Here is a 19,177-nt window from a genome sequence, read left to right on the forward strand (position 1 = left end):
TTTTGAACATGACAGTTTACAATCCAGGGTTACTCCAAGCAGTTTAGTCACCTCAACTTGCTCAATTTCCACATTATTTACTACAAGATTTAGTTGAGGTTTAGGGTTTAGTGAATGATTTGTCCCAAATACAATGCTTTTAGTTTTAGAAATATTTAGGACTAACTTATTCCTTTCCACCCACTCTGAAACTCATTTCAGTCACTGTAGTAGCTGACATGTATAGTGTCAGCTACTGCTTCGAGGCAAGCAACACTGAAACATGCATGAGAGCACCAGCTGTTCCGGAGGACTGTGTGACCATGCTCTCCGTGTCCGAGCTACACCTTTAAACAGGTTAACATTCACAAGGTCGCAGGGCCAGACGTATTATCAGGATGCGTATTCAGACCATGCGCAAACTCAGACCGTACTCAGACCATCACTGACATTTTCAACCTCTACCTGACGCAGCCTGTAAAGCCTACATGTTTTAAGTAGCCCACCATAGTCCCTGTGCCCAAGAACGCCAAGGTAACCTTTCTAAATGACATCTATAGACATGAAAGGCTTTGAAAGGCTGGTCATGGCTCACATCAACACCATCATCCCAGACACCCTGGACCCACTCCAATTCACATACCGCCCAAACAAATCCACAGAATTTCTATTGCACTCCACACTGCTTTCTCTCACCTGGACAAGAGGAACACCTATGTGAGAATGCTGTTCATTGACTACAGCTCACCGTTCAACACCATAGTGCCCTCCAAGCTCATCACTAAGTTAAGGACCCTGGGACTGAGCACCTCTCTCTGCAACTGGAGCCTGGACTTCCTGACGGGCCGCTCCCCAGGTGGTGAGGCTAGGCAACAACACATACGCCAAGCTGACCCTCAACACGGGGGCCCCTCAGGGGTGCATGCTTAGCTCCTTCCTGTATTGCCTGTTCACCCACGACTGCGTGGCGGTGCACGACTCCAACACCATCATTTAGTTTGCTGATGACACCGACAGTGGTAAGCCTGATCACAGACGACGATGAGACAGCCTATAGGGAGGAGCTCAGAGACCTGGCTGTGTGGTGCCAGGACATCTCCCTCAACGTCAGCAAGGCAAAGGAACTGAACGTGGACTACAGGAAATGGAAGGCCGAGCACGGCCCCATTCACATCTATGGGGCTGTAGTGGAGCAGGTTGAGAGCTTCAAGTTATTTGTGTCCACATCACTAAGGATCTATCATGATCCACATACATCAACACAGTCGTGAAGAGGGCACAACAACGCCTCTTCCCCCTCAGTTGGCTGAAAAGATTTGGCATGGGCCCTCAGATCCTCAAAAAGTTGAACAGCTGCACCATTGAGAGCATCTTGACTGGCTGCATCACCGCTTGTTATGGCAACTCCTTGGCAAGGCGTGCTACATAGGGTAGTGTGTACAGCCCTGTACATCACTGGGGCTGAGCTCCCTGCAATCTAGGACCTCTATACCAGGCGGTGTCAGAGGAAGGCCCTAAAAATTGTGAAAGACTCCAGCCACCCAAGTCATAGACTGTTCTCTCTGCTACCTCACGGCATGTGTTAGTTACAATGTTAGTTAAAAAGTTAACCAAATAGCTACACGGAATATCTGCATTGACCCTCTTTGCACTACCTATTTTGACTCATCACATACGCTGCTGCTACTGTTTATTATCTATCCTGTTGCCTAGTCAATTTATTCCTAGTTATATGTACATTTCTACCTCAAATACCTTGTACCCCTGCACATCGACCCGGTACTGGTACCCTGTGTATATAGCCACGTTGTCACGCCCTGGCCATAGAGAGGCTTTTATTCTCTATTTTGGTTAGGCCAGGGTGTGACTAGGGTGGGCATTCTAGTTTCTTTATTTCTATGTTTTCTGTTTCTATGTTTTGGCCAGGTATGGTTCTCAATCAGGGACAGCTGTCTATCGTTGTTTCTGATTGGGAATCATACTTAGGCAGCCTGTTTTTCCACCTTAGTTGTGGGTAGTTGACTTTGTTAGTGGCCTGTGTAGCCCTAGTAAGCTTCACGTTCGTTTTTGTTGTTTCTTTTTTTGTTGGCGACATTCATAATAAAAAGAAATGTACGCTCACGACGCTGCACCTTGGTCCGGTCATTTCCCTGACGATGTTCGTGACACACATTTTTGTTACTCATTGTGTATTTATTATGACTTTTATTATTATGTTTTATGACTTTTCTATTATTTCTCTATTTTCTCTCTCTCTGCATTGTTGGGTTGTGCCCGTAAGTAACCATGTCACTGTTAGTCAACACCTGTTGTTTACGACGCATGTGACAATTTCTGAGCAGAGAAACGTAAATGAAAGAAGATTGAATTTGAACAAAAAAATGACTTAAGTTAACACAATTTATTTCGTAAAAAGACATGCCTCTGCCTGGGGGTATCCAAATCCCTAAGTCCACCCTTGGACATCGTGGGTGGAAAGAGAGGAAAACAGAGGGAAAGACACACACACACACACACACACAGGTGTTTCTTTGAGAAAGAGAATGACGCACAGACACAGGTCCTTATTCTCTATTTTGTGTTTACATTTTCTCCTCCATTTGCAAGACAATTAAATATTGTATTGGCATGTCTGTGTTTCTGTTTGTTCCAGAACTTCAATCATATAGTTGGCGTGCCTGTGCCGTGTAATCCCTCAAATACTTTAAGCCCTGCAATGATGATTTATTACTCATAAATAATCTTTCATTTCTCTTGCTCATTTTGTGTCTTTTCCACTCCCCCAAACTGTGTAAGATTAGTGTCAGTAGGAGGGAGGGAACAAAGGAGGGAGGGATGGGGGAGGAAAAGTAGAAAATAGGGAAATGGAGGTCAACGAAAACCCCCTTCACGTTGAACTGTAAGCAAATCCGTAACCATCCCCCCTCTTCCACAAACACACACACACACACACACACACACACACACACACACACACACACACACACACACACACACACACACACACACACGCATGCACACCCTTCAATTACTCTACCACTTCCCCTGCACAACCACACATTCAGATATGTTGACACACACACACACACACACTAAGGAAACCTTCACAGCGACCAGACATGTACGTCATATACCTTCTCCATTGATTGGTGGTCATGGAAACAAACTCCCTACAGTACACCAGTGGTTGCTACGGAGTGGGCCTGTTGTGATGTAGTATTTATCTCTTTCTCCTCCCTCCTCTCTTTATTCTCCCTCTTCTCCTTTACATTATGTTCTCCTCTCAGCAGTAACCACAGATCTCAAACCGGATTCTATCCTTAACGCTTAGTGGGACTGCCTGTCTGGTTTTCCGGCTTTTCTCTAGACACTGTGGATTTGGGCATTTCTGGGCACTCAAGGCATGTCCCTGTCACTGATTGCATCTGAGAGAGAGGGATAGAGAGAGATATGAAGAGCGAGGGAGAGACAGAGAAAGAGTGTCTGAAAGAATGAGAGTGAGAGAGAGGGCGCATGTGAAAGACATAAAGTGAGGGAGAGAAAGAGGGAAGAGACATTTAGGAGTGCAAATGGAAAAAACGGCCTCTATCAGGAGGAAGGTTCGTTTTGGAGGTAACTGTGTGTGTGTGTGTGTGTGTGTGTGTGCGTGTGTGTGTGTGCGTGTGCGAGTGTGTGTGTGCATACGCAGTTGATGGTCGCTTGAGTTGATTTCTTGCTTAAGGGTTGTGTTTTTTACCAAAGGAGATTGTAGTTATTTGTGTTTCAGTGGTGCACACTTCTGCAGCATGTTGTTGTCATTGTCACTTTATCCAATCCTTTCAGATCTATATTCTTGAAGTGCCTACAGGGTGGTAGGGGTTGGGGGTCGATTTGTAATTTGTAATTCGTTGTGTACCCTTAGAATGAAAACTGGAGTGTGTCCATATGTCTATGTTTGTTTGCACATTTGATTGGATTGCAGAGCTGCACTTTCTTGTACAGGAGTTTCACAGTTTGCATGTTGCTGCTGTTTGTTTTCATTCTTTCTATTACTGTTGATGAATTGATTTCTGTAGCCATGCATGCGGTCGGTGACCGACGTGGTCAATGACTGTCGGTCCTCCTGTTCTTCCACAGACACAAGAGCTGACCGCTCGGACAAGAGGAAACTCTTCCGACACTACACTGTGGGTTCCTACGATAGCTTTGACGCCTCCAGGTAAGGTTACTCAGATGCCTGTCCTAAAACACACACATACACAAACAAACACACAGGGTGATAAGCTAAGTGGAGGTTTATGTGAAGTGGTAGCGTGTCTCAGAGCAGTGTTTTGAGGTTCGTTTTGTTTCTCGAGTTTTCAGTTGAAGTTATCCTTCAATTGTTCTCCTCTACTTCTTCTATTCCCGTTGTCTTATCCACTCCCAGTCACAGGCTTAATTTCCAAGGTGTTGGATTTGACCACTAGGCAATTCTTCCACAGTCCACACACACGCAAGCATGAACGCCAGCACACACAGTGGTGGAAAAATGACTCAATAAAAAGAGTAAAAGAGTAAACGTAAAGATACCTTCATAGAAAGTGACTCAAGTAAAAGTCACCCAGTAAAATAATACTTGACTAAAAGTAAGTATTTGGTTTTAGATATACTTAAGCATCATAAGTAAAAGTAGAAATAATTTCTAATTCCTTATATTAAGCAATCTAGATGACACCATTTTCTTGTTTTGAAAATTTACAGATAGCCAGGGGCACACTCCAACACTCAGACATCATTTACAAACGAAGCATGGGTGTTTAGTGAGTCCACCAGATCAGAGGCAGTAGGAATGACTAGGGATGTTCTCTTGATATGTGGGTGAATTGGACCATTTTCCTGTGATGCTAAGCATTCAAAATGTATTTTGGGTGTCAGGGAAAATGTATGGCGTAAAAAGTACTTGACTTTACAATTTATATTTTTTACAACTTATACTTTTACTTCACTCCTAAAAAAAGTAAAGTATAGATACTCCAAGAAAACTACTTAAGTAGTACTTTAAAATATTTTTACTTATGTACTTTATACCACTGCGCGCACACACACACACACACACACACACACACACACACACACATAGAAGCATCATGCCGCTAATCTTCAGGGAGCACTGATGGCACATGACCCCTCAGTATCAATCGGCGCACACACACACAACACACACCGGGCCAAGCGTGTCACTCGAGTGTGTTCTTCATTGTGTTCAAATCTCATTTAGCTGCAGCAACCCAGCGGGTTAAGACAAATGTCCTTGTCCATACATGAATATGAAGCTGCTGGACTCTATTAAGCTGTGTTTGATCAGGTCAGCTTCAGATAAGGCCGTTTGTATTCATTAGGCACCAGTCCAAACTAATCACAGACCAGAGCAGAGCGCAAATACTGCTTGCCTAGTTAAATAAAGGTTAAATAAAAAATATATATATAAAAAAATACGCTAGCAGGGTGTTAAACCAAAGCATACAGCTACACAGCGTGGTGCCCGACCACTATGTATACCACGGACCATTATGGACCATTACACCACTACAGAGTGTTATAGACCTTTATAGCTAGACCATTACAGTCCATTTTAGACCACTACCCACAGCATGTATTGTGATATAGGCATATCTCCCATAAGAGACCGTTCGAAAATTACTGTGGGGGACCAAAATAGGGGAGGGGGATGCAACTTTTTTCTTTGCTTTGGGGAGGGTTGTTTTGTTTTTTATTGGGCACACTACAGTACAGTGGAGGGTATAGTGCACCCCCCTCCGATTTACATTCACCGTTTTGGCAGGTTTTCCTATATTCCATCCTAGCCAACTTTCCCATGTACTTACATATGCCTCCCCTATGGAACCTGTGGTTCAACCAATAGAAAGTGTTCTATGGGACACCTGTTTTGCCACTGACAGGCCGTGCGCTGCAAGACACAGTTTTGTTGTGTGAATGAATGAAAGGATTTCCCTCTGTTCAAAGGCTACGTTTGTAACGTGCTGCAATGTATCAATTTATCACCGCCAGATCTCATCTCACCAGAGCTACATGTAGCCTACGCTCTCGTCATTCAATCTTCCCTGCTAGTTCATTGCCAATTTTGTTGCCTTTTTATATTCAGCAAGCAAGAGGGCTTCTTCTCCTCCTCAAAAAAAAAAAAGTATATTATTTAGAGTATATAAGCTCTAAATAAGTATATATTTTTATTTAAAAAAAAGAGATATTGCTAAATATCGCAAACTAAAAGCATCATTTTTGGGACAAATCACTCGCTCGACCCTGAACCTCATTGAGCATGTTGAAGAGAATAAACTGCTGGGTGTCACCCTAGATAGCAAGCTATCATGGACATGTCCCGCCAAACCGCTTCTTATCACCTGCCTGCTTAACCCGGAAGCCAGCTGCAACAATGTGTCAGAGGAAACACCGCTCACCTGACGACCGGGGTCAGCCTGCAGGTGACCGGCCCACCACAAGGAGTCGCTAGAGCGCGATGAGCCATGTAAAGCCGCCCCCCGGCCAAACCTCCCCTAACCGGGACGACGCTGGGACAATTGTGTGCCACCCTATGGGACTCCCAATCACGGCCGGTTGTGATACAGCCAAGGATCGATGTCGGGTCTGTAGTGAAGCCTCTAGTGCTGCAATGCAATGCCTTAAACCGCTGTGCCACTCGAGAGATCCTAGGAAAGTAGCTTTCATAATTATTTTCTAAAAAACGAAAGGTTAAATTACTACACACCTTTATCGGGTTAGGGTTCCCACACGCACCATATTTACATGTTACGGCGCTTGTTTACGGAAAACAGACAGAAGACAAAGTCTACTACCTGTGAATATTAGCTATATGTGTCTCCAAACGCCTGTGTGTAAACAGAAGACGGACGCAACAAACGTGTTGTCACTGAAAAATACTGTCGGAGGCAACTGTGTTAAAACGGCATAAAACAGTGTACAGCAAGTGTATATTTTGCATTTGTCAAATTATTTTATGTGACATGAAAGTAGAGGGCTTTATGTCTCTAGAACCACACCACAGTTGAGAATCAATTCACATTTAGATGGAGTATTTGGCTGTTTTGGCTGCCAGAGCCAATTTGCCTATAAACAAAACGTGTAAGGTCCTATAAGGAGTAATGTTAGGCTCCTTAAGTCCATTATTGGCCTAGTCGTTCAAGAGCAATAAGGAGTAGAGAGAGGTGAATGTGAGAGAGGCCACTCAGGCCAGTGAGTCTGTGGAGATGCCAGTGGAGAATTGCACAGAAGGGAACAGTGAAGTCAGAAAGATATATAGACTAAATTAGAAGTTAGGCTAATTTATATGTGCCTATTAATGCATAATGTGTATGCTAGCCTGTATATTCGGCCTTGGTAAACTATCACAATGAATATGCAAGACAGACAAAAAACGTTTGAACATACAGTGGGGAGAACAAGTATTTGATACACTGCCGATTTTGCAGGTTTTCCTACTTACAAAGCATGTAGAGGTCTGTAATTTTTATCATAGGTACACTTCAACTATGAGAGACGGAATCTAAAACAAAAATCCAGAAAATCACATTGTATGATTTTTAAGTAATTAATTTGCATTTTATTGCATGACATAAGTATTTGATACATCAGAAAAGCAGAACTTAATATTTGGTACAGAAACCTTTGTTTGCAATTACAGAGATCATATGTTTCCTGTAGTTCTTGACTAGGTTTGCACACACTGCAGCAGGGATTTTGGCCCACTCCTCCCTACAGATCTTCTCCAGATCCTTCAGGTTTCGGGGCTGTCGCTGGGCAATACGGACGTTCAGCTCCCTCCAAAGATTTTCTATTGGGTTCAGGTCTGGAGACTGGCTAGGCCACTCCAGGACCTTGAGATGCTTCTTACGGAGCCACTCCTTAGTTGCCATGGCTGTGTGCTTCGTGTCGTTGTCATGCTGGAAGACCCAGCCACGACCCATCTTCAATGCTCTTACTGAGGGAAGGAGGTTGTTGGCCAAGATCTCGCGATACATGGCCAAATCCATCCTCCCCTCAATACGGTGCAGTCGTCCTGTCCCCTTTGCAGAAAAGCATCCCCAAAGAATGATGTTTCCACCTCCATGCTTCACGGTTGGGATGGTGTTCTTGGGGTTGTACTCATACTTCTTCTTCCTCCAAACACGGTGAGTGGAGTTAGACCAAAAAGCTCTATTTTTGTCTCATCAGACCACATGACCTTCTCCCATTCCTCCTCTGGATCATCCAGATGGTCATTGGCAAACTTCAGACAGGCCTGGACATGCACTGGCTTAAGCAGGGGGACCTTGCGTGCGCTGCAGGATTTTAATCCATGACGGCGTAGTGTGTTACTAATGGTTTTCTTTGAGACTGTGGTCCCAGCTCTCTTCAGGTCATTGACCAGGTCCTGCCGTGTAGTTCTGGGCTGATCCCTCACCTTCCTCATGATCATTGATGCCCCACGAGGTGAAATCTTGCATGGAGCCCCAGACCGAGGGTGATTGACCGTCATCTTGAACTTCTTCCATTTTCTAATAATTGCGCCAACAGTTGTTTCCTTCTCACCAAGCTGCTTGCCTATTGTCCTGTAGCCCATCCCAGCCTTGTGCAGGTCTACAATTTTATCCCTGATGTCCTTACACAGCTCTCTGGTCTTGGCCATTGTGGAGAGGTTGGAATCTGTTTGATTGAGTGTGTGGACAGGTGTCTTTTATACAGGTAACGAGTTCAAACAGGTGCAGTTAATACAGGTAATGAGTGGAGAACAGGAGGGCTTCTTAAAGAAAAACTAACAGGTCTGTGAGAGCCGGAATTCTTACTGGTTGGTAGGTGATCAAATACTTATGTCATGCAATAAAATGCAAATTAATTATTTAAAAATCATACAATGTGATTTTCTGGATTTTTGTTTTAGATTCCGTCTCTCACAGTTGAAGTGTACCTATGATAAAAATTACAGACCTCTACATGCTTTGTAAGTAGGAAAACCTGCAAAATCGGCAGTGTATCAAATACTTGTTCTCCCCACTGTATATAAGTGGGTACACAGACTTAAGATATCCTATAAGCCTACACTCATTCAAATGTAAATGTGGTGTCAATTTAAGCACCAATTGTTTCACAAAAATGTAGATATGGACAGGTTGCATGTTGTTTCCCTTTTTTTTTATGGTTGTCAATTTCATCTTCATAGACTACTATTGCATAGATGTCTCTCTCCCAATCCCCTTTAAACCTGCCTTGTCAATTCATTTGATAGGTACATTGTTTTAGCATTATCCTAATGTAGTCTACTATCTGATAGCCTACAGCCAGGATTTAAAGGTAGGCCTGGGTTTTAATAGGATACATTTTCAAGAAAGGAGAAATGTGATTTGCTCTTGTGTTTGAGATGAGCTGGTAGCTTTGATTGATGGGTCATTTTGATGGGTGTGTGTGTGAGTTCAGAAAGTTTCCTAAAGTAGTGTAGGTCTGTCTGGACTCCGTCTCTTTAATAAAAGAGGAGGCATGATCGATAGTCTAACTGAAATGAGCATAACAAAAATGTAGGTGTCATGATGATCAATCAATCAAATGTATTTATAAAGCCCTTCTTACATCAGCTGATGTCACAAAGTGCTGTACAGAAACCCAGCCTAAAACCCCAAACAGCAAGCAATGCAGGTGTAGAAGCACGGTGGCTAGGAAAAACTCCCTAGAAAGGCCAGAACCTAGGAAGAAACCTAGAGAGGAAGCAGGCTATGAGGGGTGGCCAGTCTTCTTCTGGCTGTGCCGGGTGGAGATTATAACAGAACATGGCCAAGATGTTCAAATGTTCATAGATGACCAGTAGGGTCAAATAATAATAATCACAGTAGTTGTCGAGGGTGCAGCAGGTCAGCACCTCAGGAGTAAATGTCAGTTGGCTTTTCATAGCCGATCATTCAGAGTATCTCTACCGCTCCTGCTGTCTCTAGAGAGTTGAAAACAGCAGGTCTGGAACAGGTAGGACGTCTGGTGAACAGGTCAGGGTTCCATAGCCAAAGGCAAAACAGTTGAAACTGGAGCAGCAGCATGGCCAGGTGGACTGGGGACAGCAAGGAGTCATCAGGCCAGGTAGTCCTGAGGCATGGTGCTAGGGCTCAGGTCCTCCGAGAGAGAGAAAGAAAGAAAGAAAGAAAGAAAGAAAGAAAGAAAGAAAGAAAGAAAGAAAGAAAGAAAGAAAGAAAGAAAGAAAGAAAGAAAGAAAGAAAGAAAGAAAGAAAGAGAGAGAGAATTAAGAGAGAGCATACTTAAATTCACACAGGACACCGGATAGGACAGGAGAAATACTCCAGATATAACAGACTGACCCTAGCCCCCTGACACATAAACTACTGCAGCATAAATACTGGAGGCTGAGACAGGAGGGGTCGGGAGACACTGTGGCCCCGTCCGACAATACTCCCGGACAGGGCCAAACAGGAAGGATATAACCCCACCTACTTTGCCAAGCACAGCCCCCACACCACTAGAGGGATATCTTCAACCACCAACTTACCATCCTGAGACAAGGCCAAGTATAGCCCACAAAGATCTCCGCCATGGCACAACCCAAGGTGGGCGCCAACCTGGAATGGAAGATCACGTCAGTGACTCAACCCACTCAAGTGACGCACCCCTCCTAGGGACGTTATGGAAGAGCACCAGTAAGCCAGTGACTCAGCCCCTGTAATAGGGTTAGAGGCAGAGAATCCCAGTGGAGAGAGGGGAACCGGCCAGGCAGAGACAGCAAGGGCGGTTCGTTGCTCCAGTGCCTTTCCGTTCACCTTCACACTACTGGGCCAGACTACACTCAATCATAGGACCTAATAAAGACTTAAAGGTTGAGACCAAGTCTGCGTCTCTCACATGGATAGGCAGACCATTCCATAAAAATGGAGCTCTATAGGAGAGAGCCCTGCCTCTAGCTGTTTGCTTATAAATTCTAGCGACAGTAAGGAGGCCTGCTTCTTGTGACCGTAGCGTACGTGTAGGTATGTATGGCAGGACCAAATCGGAAAGATAGGTATGAGCAAGCCCATGTAATGCGTTGTAGGTTAGCAGTAAATCTTGAAATCAGCCCTTGCCTTAACAGGAAGCCAGTGTAGAGAGGTTAGCACTGGAGTAATATGATCAAATTTTTGGTTCTAGTCAAGATTCTAGCAGCCGTGTTTAGCACTAACTGAAGTTTATTTAGTGCTTTATTCGGGTAGCCGGAAAGTAGAGCATTGCGGTAGTCTAATCTAGAAGTGACAAAAGCATTGATACATTTTTCTGCCACATTTTTGGACAGAAAGTCTCTGATTTTTGTAATGTTACGTAGATGGAAAAAAGCTGTCCTTGAAACAGTCTTGATATGTTCGTCAAAAGAGAGATCAGGGTCCAGAGTAACGCCGAGGTCCTTCACAGTTTTATTTGAGACGACTGTACCACCATAAAGATTAATTGTCAGATTCAACAGAAGATCTCTTTGTTTCTTGGGACCTAGAACTAGCATCTCTGTTTTGTCCGAGTTTAAATTTGAACATTTGCAGCCATCCACTTCCTTATGTCTGAAACACAGGCTTCCAGGGAGGGCAATTTTGGGGCTTCACTATGTTTCATCGAAAATTACAGCTATGTGTCATCCGCATAGCAGTGAAAGTTAACATTATGTTTCCGAATGACATCAACAAGAGGTAAAATATATAGTGAAAACAATAGTGGTCCTAAAACGGAGCCTTGAGGAACACGAAAATTTACAGTTGATTTTTCAGAGGACAAACCATCCACAGAGACAAACTGATATCTTTTCAACAGATAAGATCTAAACCAGGCCAGAGCTTGTCCGTGTAGACCAATTTGGGTTTCCAATCTCTCCAAAAGAATGTGGTGAAGGATGGTATCAAAAGCAGCACTAAGGTCTAGGAGCACTAGGACAGATGCAGAGCCTCGATCTGACGCCATTAAAAGGTAATTTACCACCTTCACAAGTGCAATCTCAGTGCTATGATGGGGTCTAAAACCAGACTGAAGCGTTTCGTATACATTGTTTGTCTTCAGGAAGGCAGTGAGTTGCTGCACAGCTTTTTCTAAAATGTTTTGAGAGGAATGGGAGATTCGATTTTGGCTGATAGTTTTTTATATTTTCTGGGTTAAGGTTTGGCTTTTTAAGAGAGGCTTTATTACTGCCACTTTTAGTGAGTTTGGTACACATCCGGTGGATAGAGAGACATGTATTATGTTCAACATAGGAGGGCCAAGCACAGGAAGCAGCTCTTTCAGTAGTTTAGTTGGAATAGGGTCCAGTATGCGGCTTGAAGGTTTAGAGGCCATGACTATGCTCATCAATGTGTCAAGAGATATAGTACTAAAAAACTTGACTGTCTCCCTTGATCCTAGGTCCTAGCAGAGTTGTGCAGACTAAGGACAACTGAGCTTTGGCGGAATATGCAGATTTAAAGAGGAGTCCATAATTTGATTTCTAATGATCATGATCTTTTCCTCAAAGAAGTTCATGATTTTATCACTGCTGAAGTGAAAGCCATCCTCTCTTGGGGAATGCTGCTTTTTAGTTAGCTTTGCAACAGTATCAATGAAATAAATTTTGGATTGTTCTTATTTTCCTCAATTAAGTTGGAATAGGATGATCGAGCAGCAGTGAGGGCTCTTCGATACTGCACAGTACTGTCTTTCCAAGCTAGTCGGAAGAGTTCCAGTTTGGTGTAGCGCCATTTCCGTTCCAATTTTCTGGAAGCTTGCTTCAGAGCTCGGGTATTTTCTGTATACCAGGGAGCTAGTTTCTTATGACAAATGTTTTTTGTTTAGAATATACAGTAGCAATATACAGAATATACAGTGGCAAGAAAAAGTATGTAAACCCTTTGGAAATACCTGGATTTCTGCATAAATTGGTCATAAAATTTGATCTGATCTTCATCTAGGTCACAACAATAGACAAACACAATCTGCTTAAACTAATAACACACAAACAATATGTTTTCATGTCTTTATTGAACACACCGTGTAAACATTCGGAGTGCAGGGTGGAAAAAGTATGTGAAACCTTGGATTTAATAACTGGTTGACCCTCCTTTGGCAGCAATAACCTCAACCAAACGTTTTCTGTAGTTGCGGATCAGACCTGCACAACGGTCAGGAGGAATTTTGGACCATTCCTCTTTACAAAACTGTTTCAGTTCAGCAATATTATTGGGATGTCTGGTGTGAACTGCTCTCTTGAGGTCATGCCACAGCATCTCAATCGGGTTGAGGTCAGGACTCTGACTGGGCCACTCCAGAAGGCGTATATTCTTCTGTTGAAGCCATTCTGTTGTTGATTTACTTCTGTGTTTTGGGTCGTTGTCCTGTTGCATCACCCAACTTCTGTTGAGCTTCAATTGGCGGACCGATAGCCTAACATTCTTCTGCAAAATGTCTTGATAAACTTGGGAATTCAGGTTTTCGTCGATGATAGCAAGCTGTACAGGCCCTGAGGCAGCAAAGCAGCCCCAAACATTAATGCTCCCTCCACCATACTTTACAGATGGATGAGGTTTTGATGTTGGTGTGCTGTGCCTTTTTTTCTCCACACATAGTGTTGTGTGTTCCTTCCAAACAACTCAACTGCAGTTTCATCTGTCCACATAATATTTTGCCAGTAGCGCTGTGGAACATCCAGGTGCACTTTTGTAAACTTCAGACGTGCAGCAATGTTTTTTTGGACAGTGGTGGCTTCTTCCATGGTGTCCTCCCATGAACACCATTCTTGTTTAGTGTTTTATGTGTCGTAGACTCGTCAACAGAGATGTTAGCATGTTCCAGAGATTTCTGTAAGTCTTTAGCTGACACTCTAGGATTCTTCTTAACCTCATTGAGCATTCTGCGCTGTGCTCTTGCAGTCATCTTTGCAGGACGGCCACTCCTACGGAGAGTAGAAACAGTGCTGAACTTTCTCCATTTATTGACAATTTGTCTTACCTTGGACAGATGAACATCAAGGCTTTTAGAGATACTTTTGTAACCTTTTCCAGCTTTATGCAAGTCAACAATTCTTAATCTTAGGTCTTCTGACATCTCTTTTGTTCGAGGCATGGTTCACATCAAGCAATACTTCCTGTTAATAGCAAACTCAAATTTTGTGAGTGTTTTTTATAGGGCAAGGCAGCTCTAACCAACATCTCCAATCTCATGTCATTGATTGGACTCCAGGTTAGCTGACTCCTGACTCCAATTAGCTTTTGGAGAAGTCATTAGCCTAGGGGTTCACATACATTTTCCAACCTACAATGTGAATGTTTAAATTATGTGTTCAATATAGACAATAAAAATACAATCATTTGTGTGTTATTATTAAGCACACTATGTTTGTCTATTGTTGTGACTTACGTGAAGATGATATCACATTTGATGACAAATTTATTCAGAAATCCAGGTAATTCCAAAGTGTTCACATACTTTTTCTTGCCAATGTATGTGTGAGGACTGATGACAGGTGCCAGTTTTGTATTTCCTCTCTTATTAAATGGGAGGAACTGAAGCAAATTCTCCTGTCATAATTTAATCATCTTGTAATATTTTTGGTAGCCTCCACTATTTCTCTCTCATTAGCCTCTCTAACCACTTTGAACAACATATTGTAATGAAAATAGTAGGGAGAGTGAACTCGCACGATGCACTGGTGGGTGGATCCTCAATCTTCTAGCCCATAGCCCAGCGTGGTGTAAAGATCGTCTAATGGAGGAGACCAAAACGCAGCGTGGTAAGTGTTCATATTATAATTTCATTCAAAACTGAACACTAAACAAAATAACAACGAGAGTGAACGAAAACGAAACAGTTCTGTTAGGTGAAGAAACACAAAACAGAAAACAACTACCCACAAACACCAGGTGAAAAAGGCTACCTAAGTATGGTTCTCAATCAGAGACAACGATAGACAGCTGCCTCTGATTGGGAACCATACCAGGCCAAACACATAGAAAAGAAAACATAGGGGAAAAAACATAGAATGCCCACCCCAACTCACGCCCGGACCAAACCAAAATAGAGACATAAAAAAGGAATTAAGGTCAGGGCGTGACACGTGGCATCAACTGAGCCACAAAACCATGCTTAAGTGGCAGAGTCCATATCCCTGCTTAGAAACACAGGGTTGGTACATTATTGCCAAGGCAGTTATTGTTGTCATAATCATTTAGTTAATTCAACAAAGGGGGAGGGTAATATCACTTTTTTCAAGTACAAGGGGTGAGCAATCAGGGGAGAAGGGCCTTGGGCAGGTAGGTGACCAAGAACCCGATGGTCAGTCTGACAGAGCCCCAGAGTTCTTCCAAGGAGATGGGAGAACCTTGAAAAAAGACAACCATCTCTCCATCAATCCACCAATCAGGACTTTATGGTAGGCTGGCCAGACGCAAGCCACTCCTCAGTAAAAGGCACATGACAGCCCGCTTGGAGCTTGCCAAAAGGCACCTAAAGGACTCTCAGCAAGAGAAAAAAGATTCTCTGGTCTGTTGAAACCAAGATTGAACTCTTTGGCCCGAATGCCAAGCATTATGTCTGGAGGAAACCTGGCACATTCCCTACGGTGAAGCATGGTGGTTGCAGCATCATGCTGTGGGGATGTTTTTCAGCGGCAGGGACTCGGAGACTTGTCAGGATTGAGGCAAAGATGAACGGAGCAAAGTACAGAGAGATCCTTGATGAAAACCTGCTCCAGAGCACTCAGGACCTCACACTGGGGACAACAGGACAACGACCCTAAGCACACAGCCAAGACAACGCAGGAGTGGCTTCGGGACAAGTCTCTGAATGTCCTTGAGTGACCCAATCGAACATCTCTGGAGAGACTTGAAAATAGCCGTGCAGCGACACTCCCCATCCAACCTGACAGAGCTTAAGAGGATCTGCAGAGAAGAATGGGAGAAACTCCCCAAATACAGGTGTGCCAAGCTTGTAGCGTCGTACCCAAGAAGACTCGAGGCTGTAATCGCTGCCAAAGGTACTGAGTAAAGGGTCTGAACACTTATGTAAATGTGATTTGTATTTTCTTTTTTTTAATACATTTTCCCCCCAAAATTGAAAAATATGTTTTTGCTTTTTCTTAGTACTGTGTGTAGGGGGGGGGGCGATTTAATACATTTTAGAAAAAGGCTGTAACGTAACAAAATTTGGAAAAAGTCCAAGGGGTCTGAATAATTTCCGAATGCACTGTAAATATACATACAGTAGGTCAAGGTGAACAACTGATAGTAGCAAGTGGCCATCATTGAATAGCCTATGATAACATGTCATTACATCCAAACCTGACTACTAAGCTACTATTATCTGTATCCCAAGTTGAAGTAGGACTTTAAAAAAATGCTTCTAACTCTATTTTCTTTAGGCAGAGACACCAAGGCCCTTTTTGCTCTTTAAAGATTCATAATAGATTTTTTAACAGACAGAAGGAGATTTAATTTTACATGAGCTAAGACATTTCCTGGCCGACGGGCACAGGGGGAGAAAAAGGCGCCAAATGTCGACCGGCAGAGGAAGGAATCTTTCTCAGATTGGTTGACAATGTCAACATCAGGTACAGGAAAGAGGAAAAACAAAAGGAACCAGAAATAGCCTGTAAAGATAGCTGTGTACACTGAGTATACCAAACATTAGGAACACCTTCCTAATATTGAGTCATCTACACTGATTAAAGTGGATTGAACAAGTATCGTCAATAATGGATCATAGCTTTCACCTGGATTCACCTGGTCAGTCTATGTCATGGAATGAGCAGGTGTCCTTAATGTTTTGTATACTCAGTGTATATCCATATGTACACATATCTAGCCTATACATAAATGGCTCTGCCTGTAACAGGAAAGGACAATTCAGGTATTTTGGTATTTATTTTATTAGGATCCCCATTAGCTGTTGCAAAAGCAGAAAATACTCTTCCTGGGGTCCACACGAAACATGACGTAATACAGAACATTAATAGACAAGAACTGCTCAAGGACAGAACTACGTCAACTAAAAAATAAATTGAAAAAAGGCACACGTAGCCTTTCAAATCAATACCGGTCACGTGGTTAGACATTTGAATTAGTGCAGTGGTCACCAGGACTACCGTGCGTTGATATCCCACAGAAGCCTATTGTGTGTTTATCCTCTGGTCCCACATTGTCCACGTTTTGACACTTGTATCTGTTATGGTCACTCTGGTGGATGGATGAAGATGACTCTATCGATAACAGGCAAACTCTCCCCTGTCAAACCATAGGACGTGGTGAAATCAACAAAGCGGCGATGCTTCAGGTGATAACGGTGCGATTGATGTCATCGACCACCTGACTCCATGTCTTGACAGGTCATGGGCGATAACCTCGTGTGCTGTTTTAATGTGTGATCTTATTGTCTTATTGTTTTTGCTGATTATCCTGACAAGCTCAAGTGACTGGGTGTTTTGAATAAACATTTTTAAATAAAAAGTGGTGTTATTATAATAATAATAATAATAACAATAATAAAATAATCAGGATGTTGTCCTTTAAAAAAAAATACATATTGTGTTGCTAAGGCAACTCTGCATTTGCTGCTCTGTTGCTAGGAAGGCAGTTGCAGCTCTCTATCTCTCCTCTCATCCCTCACCATCCCTGTTTAATGTGTCTCATATCTCATCCACTGTCTGGGTGGATTTGACTGTTTCCCCCCCTCATTTACTATGGTAGACACACACACACACACACACCCCTAATCACAGCTCTCATGGCAGATAAACTTTAGCAAATGAGCATGCCACGCTAGTCACACTGTCTATGTGCCTTAAGTATATCGACAGAAAGGTCCAAGCTGCAGACGTGACAGGTAAAGGGTATATAGCAGTATTACTGGTAGCCTGGTAGGCCCACTGTGGTGTTGATGGGGCTGTATTGCTTGGACCACGTCATTGCTGCTTGTAGATGGTTTTTTTTTCTTCTGGAAGTTATAGAGGTGAAGAGGTGTCTGAGAATTGAATTGCTTGGTTGAATGTGGCTGTGACTGACGTGGTGGCATTCTGTTTTTGGAGTATGAGCATACAGGTTTGAGTTATCACCTTTTGTGCCCAATCGCATTTGGAGTCGGGCTGGAGAAAAAGGATTCAACAAAAATACATTTTTATAAAAACTGTATCAAAGCCCCATCCATGATTTTAAAACCACAGCAATGAAACTGAAAGCAACATAATTACCTGAATATCTTTCCTTCCCTCTCCGTTTCTCTCGTCGCGTTGCTTGTGCGCATCTGTCGCCTTGCATTACAGTTAATGAAAAATGTAATGCAAGCGCATGCGGGCTGCGTCCCTCTGTGTCACCCACCGCCACCCCACGCCACTGAGTGGGAGGACACCCACCTCTCGACTCGAGTGAAAGGGTCAATCACTCATGCATGGCCTCCTGTTTTCGTGCCCGCGCACTGCCATGCTGGTCACGCTCTCCCTTCTCTCTTTCTCTTCTCTCATTCGTTGCGCGCACTCCTCGCCCAGGACTCCTAACTGCCTGCCACCATCCGTTCCTTTTCTCCCCCCCTCCTCCGCGCCAAGCCACGCTTTCATCATCATTTATTTAGTCGGTAATGCTGCTTCTATCCGACGTCACGCTTCGACTTCGTCGCCATCTCCGGCCTCCGCTTGTCGCTCCCCCGAGTGGTTTTCGGCCGCAGAGGAGCGGAGCGGCGGCTTTTCTGGAGATGCGGGCGCCGGACTGCCACTGCCAGCGTTGTCATGCACTTCATTTGAGCTAAAAGGGGCCGAGGCAAGGAGCCCCTCCGTCGGGGGGTGCCCAGAGTAGCTTACCGCGATGAACCTGCACTCAGGGCGGGCGGCTGTGGCCGTGATGCGGATGATGGGCTGTAATAACGGGCGCTTTGCGCGGCATTTTCTCCACAGCGACTGCGTGGTCGAGGAGAAGACGGTGGTCTTGACCAAGAAGGAGAATGAAGGCTTCGGCTTCGTGCTGCGAGGGGCCAAAGGTAAGATGCTACCCTGGTCTCTCCCTCCTTCTCCATATCCCTTTCTCATGGTTACTGTATATGTAGGCACTGCACATTAAACAATATAATAACAGCCTATGTATTTTATATGTCTCTATATGATAAAACTTTAAAGAGATTAACATTGTATTTCCCACCTGAAGTAACCACAGGAACCCCTCCACTCTGTATGTCAGTCACCTATATATAGCCTACTGTATAATGTAAACGA

General features: G+C 43.6%; 1 protein-coding gene and 1 long non-coding RNA gene across 2 annotated transcripts in view; one reads left to right on the plus strand and one right to left on the minus strand.

Annotated features, from left to right (window-relative positions):
* LOC139563292 (SH3 and multiple ankyrin repeat domains protein 2-like) overlaps positions 1-19,177 on the plus strand; it is a 176,423-nt gene that overhangs the window by 84,208 nt on the left and 73,038 nt on the right. The window contains exons 13-14 of the mRNA XM_071381847.1: positions 4,096-4,177; positions 18,863-18,945. Coding sequence (XP_071237948.1) covers positions 4,096-4,177; positions 18,863-18,945 — 165 coding nt within the window. The remainder of the gene's footprint in view (positions 1-4,095; positions 4,178-18,862; positions 18,946-19,177) is intronic.
* On the minus strand, positions 16,834-18,863 carry LOC139563293 (uncharacterized). Its single transcript, XR_011672525.1, has 2 exons — positions 18,167-18,863; positions 16,834-18,061 (listed from the first exon to the last, which is right to left on the minus strand). It is a non-coding gene; the product is annotated as an uncharacterized lncRNA (long non-coding RNA).

Source organism: Salvelinus alpinus, chromosome 33, assembly GCF_045679555.1.
Source record: "Salvelinus alpinus chromosome 33, SLU_Salpinus.1, whole genome shotgun sequence".
Lineage (NCBI taxonomy): Eukaryota > Metazoa > Chordata > Actinopteri > Salmoniformes > Salmonidae > Salvelinus > Salvelinus alpinus.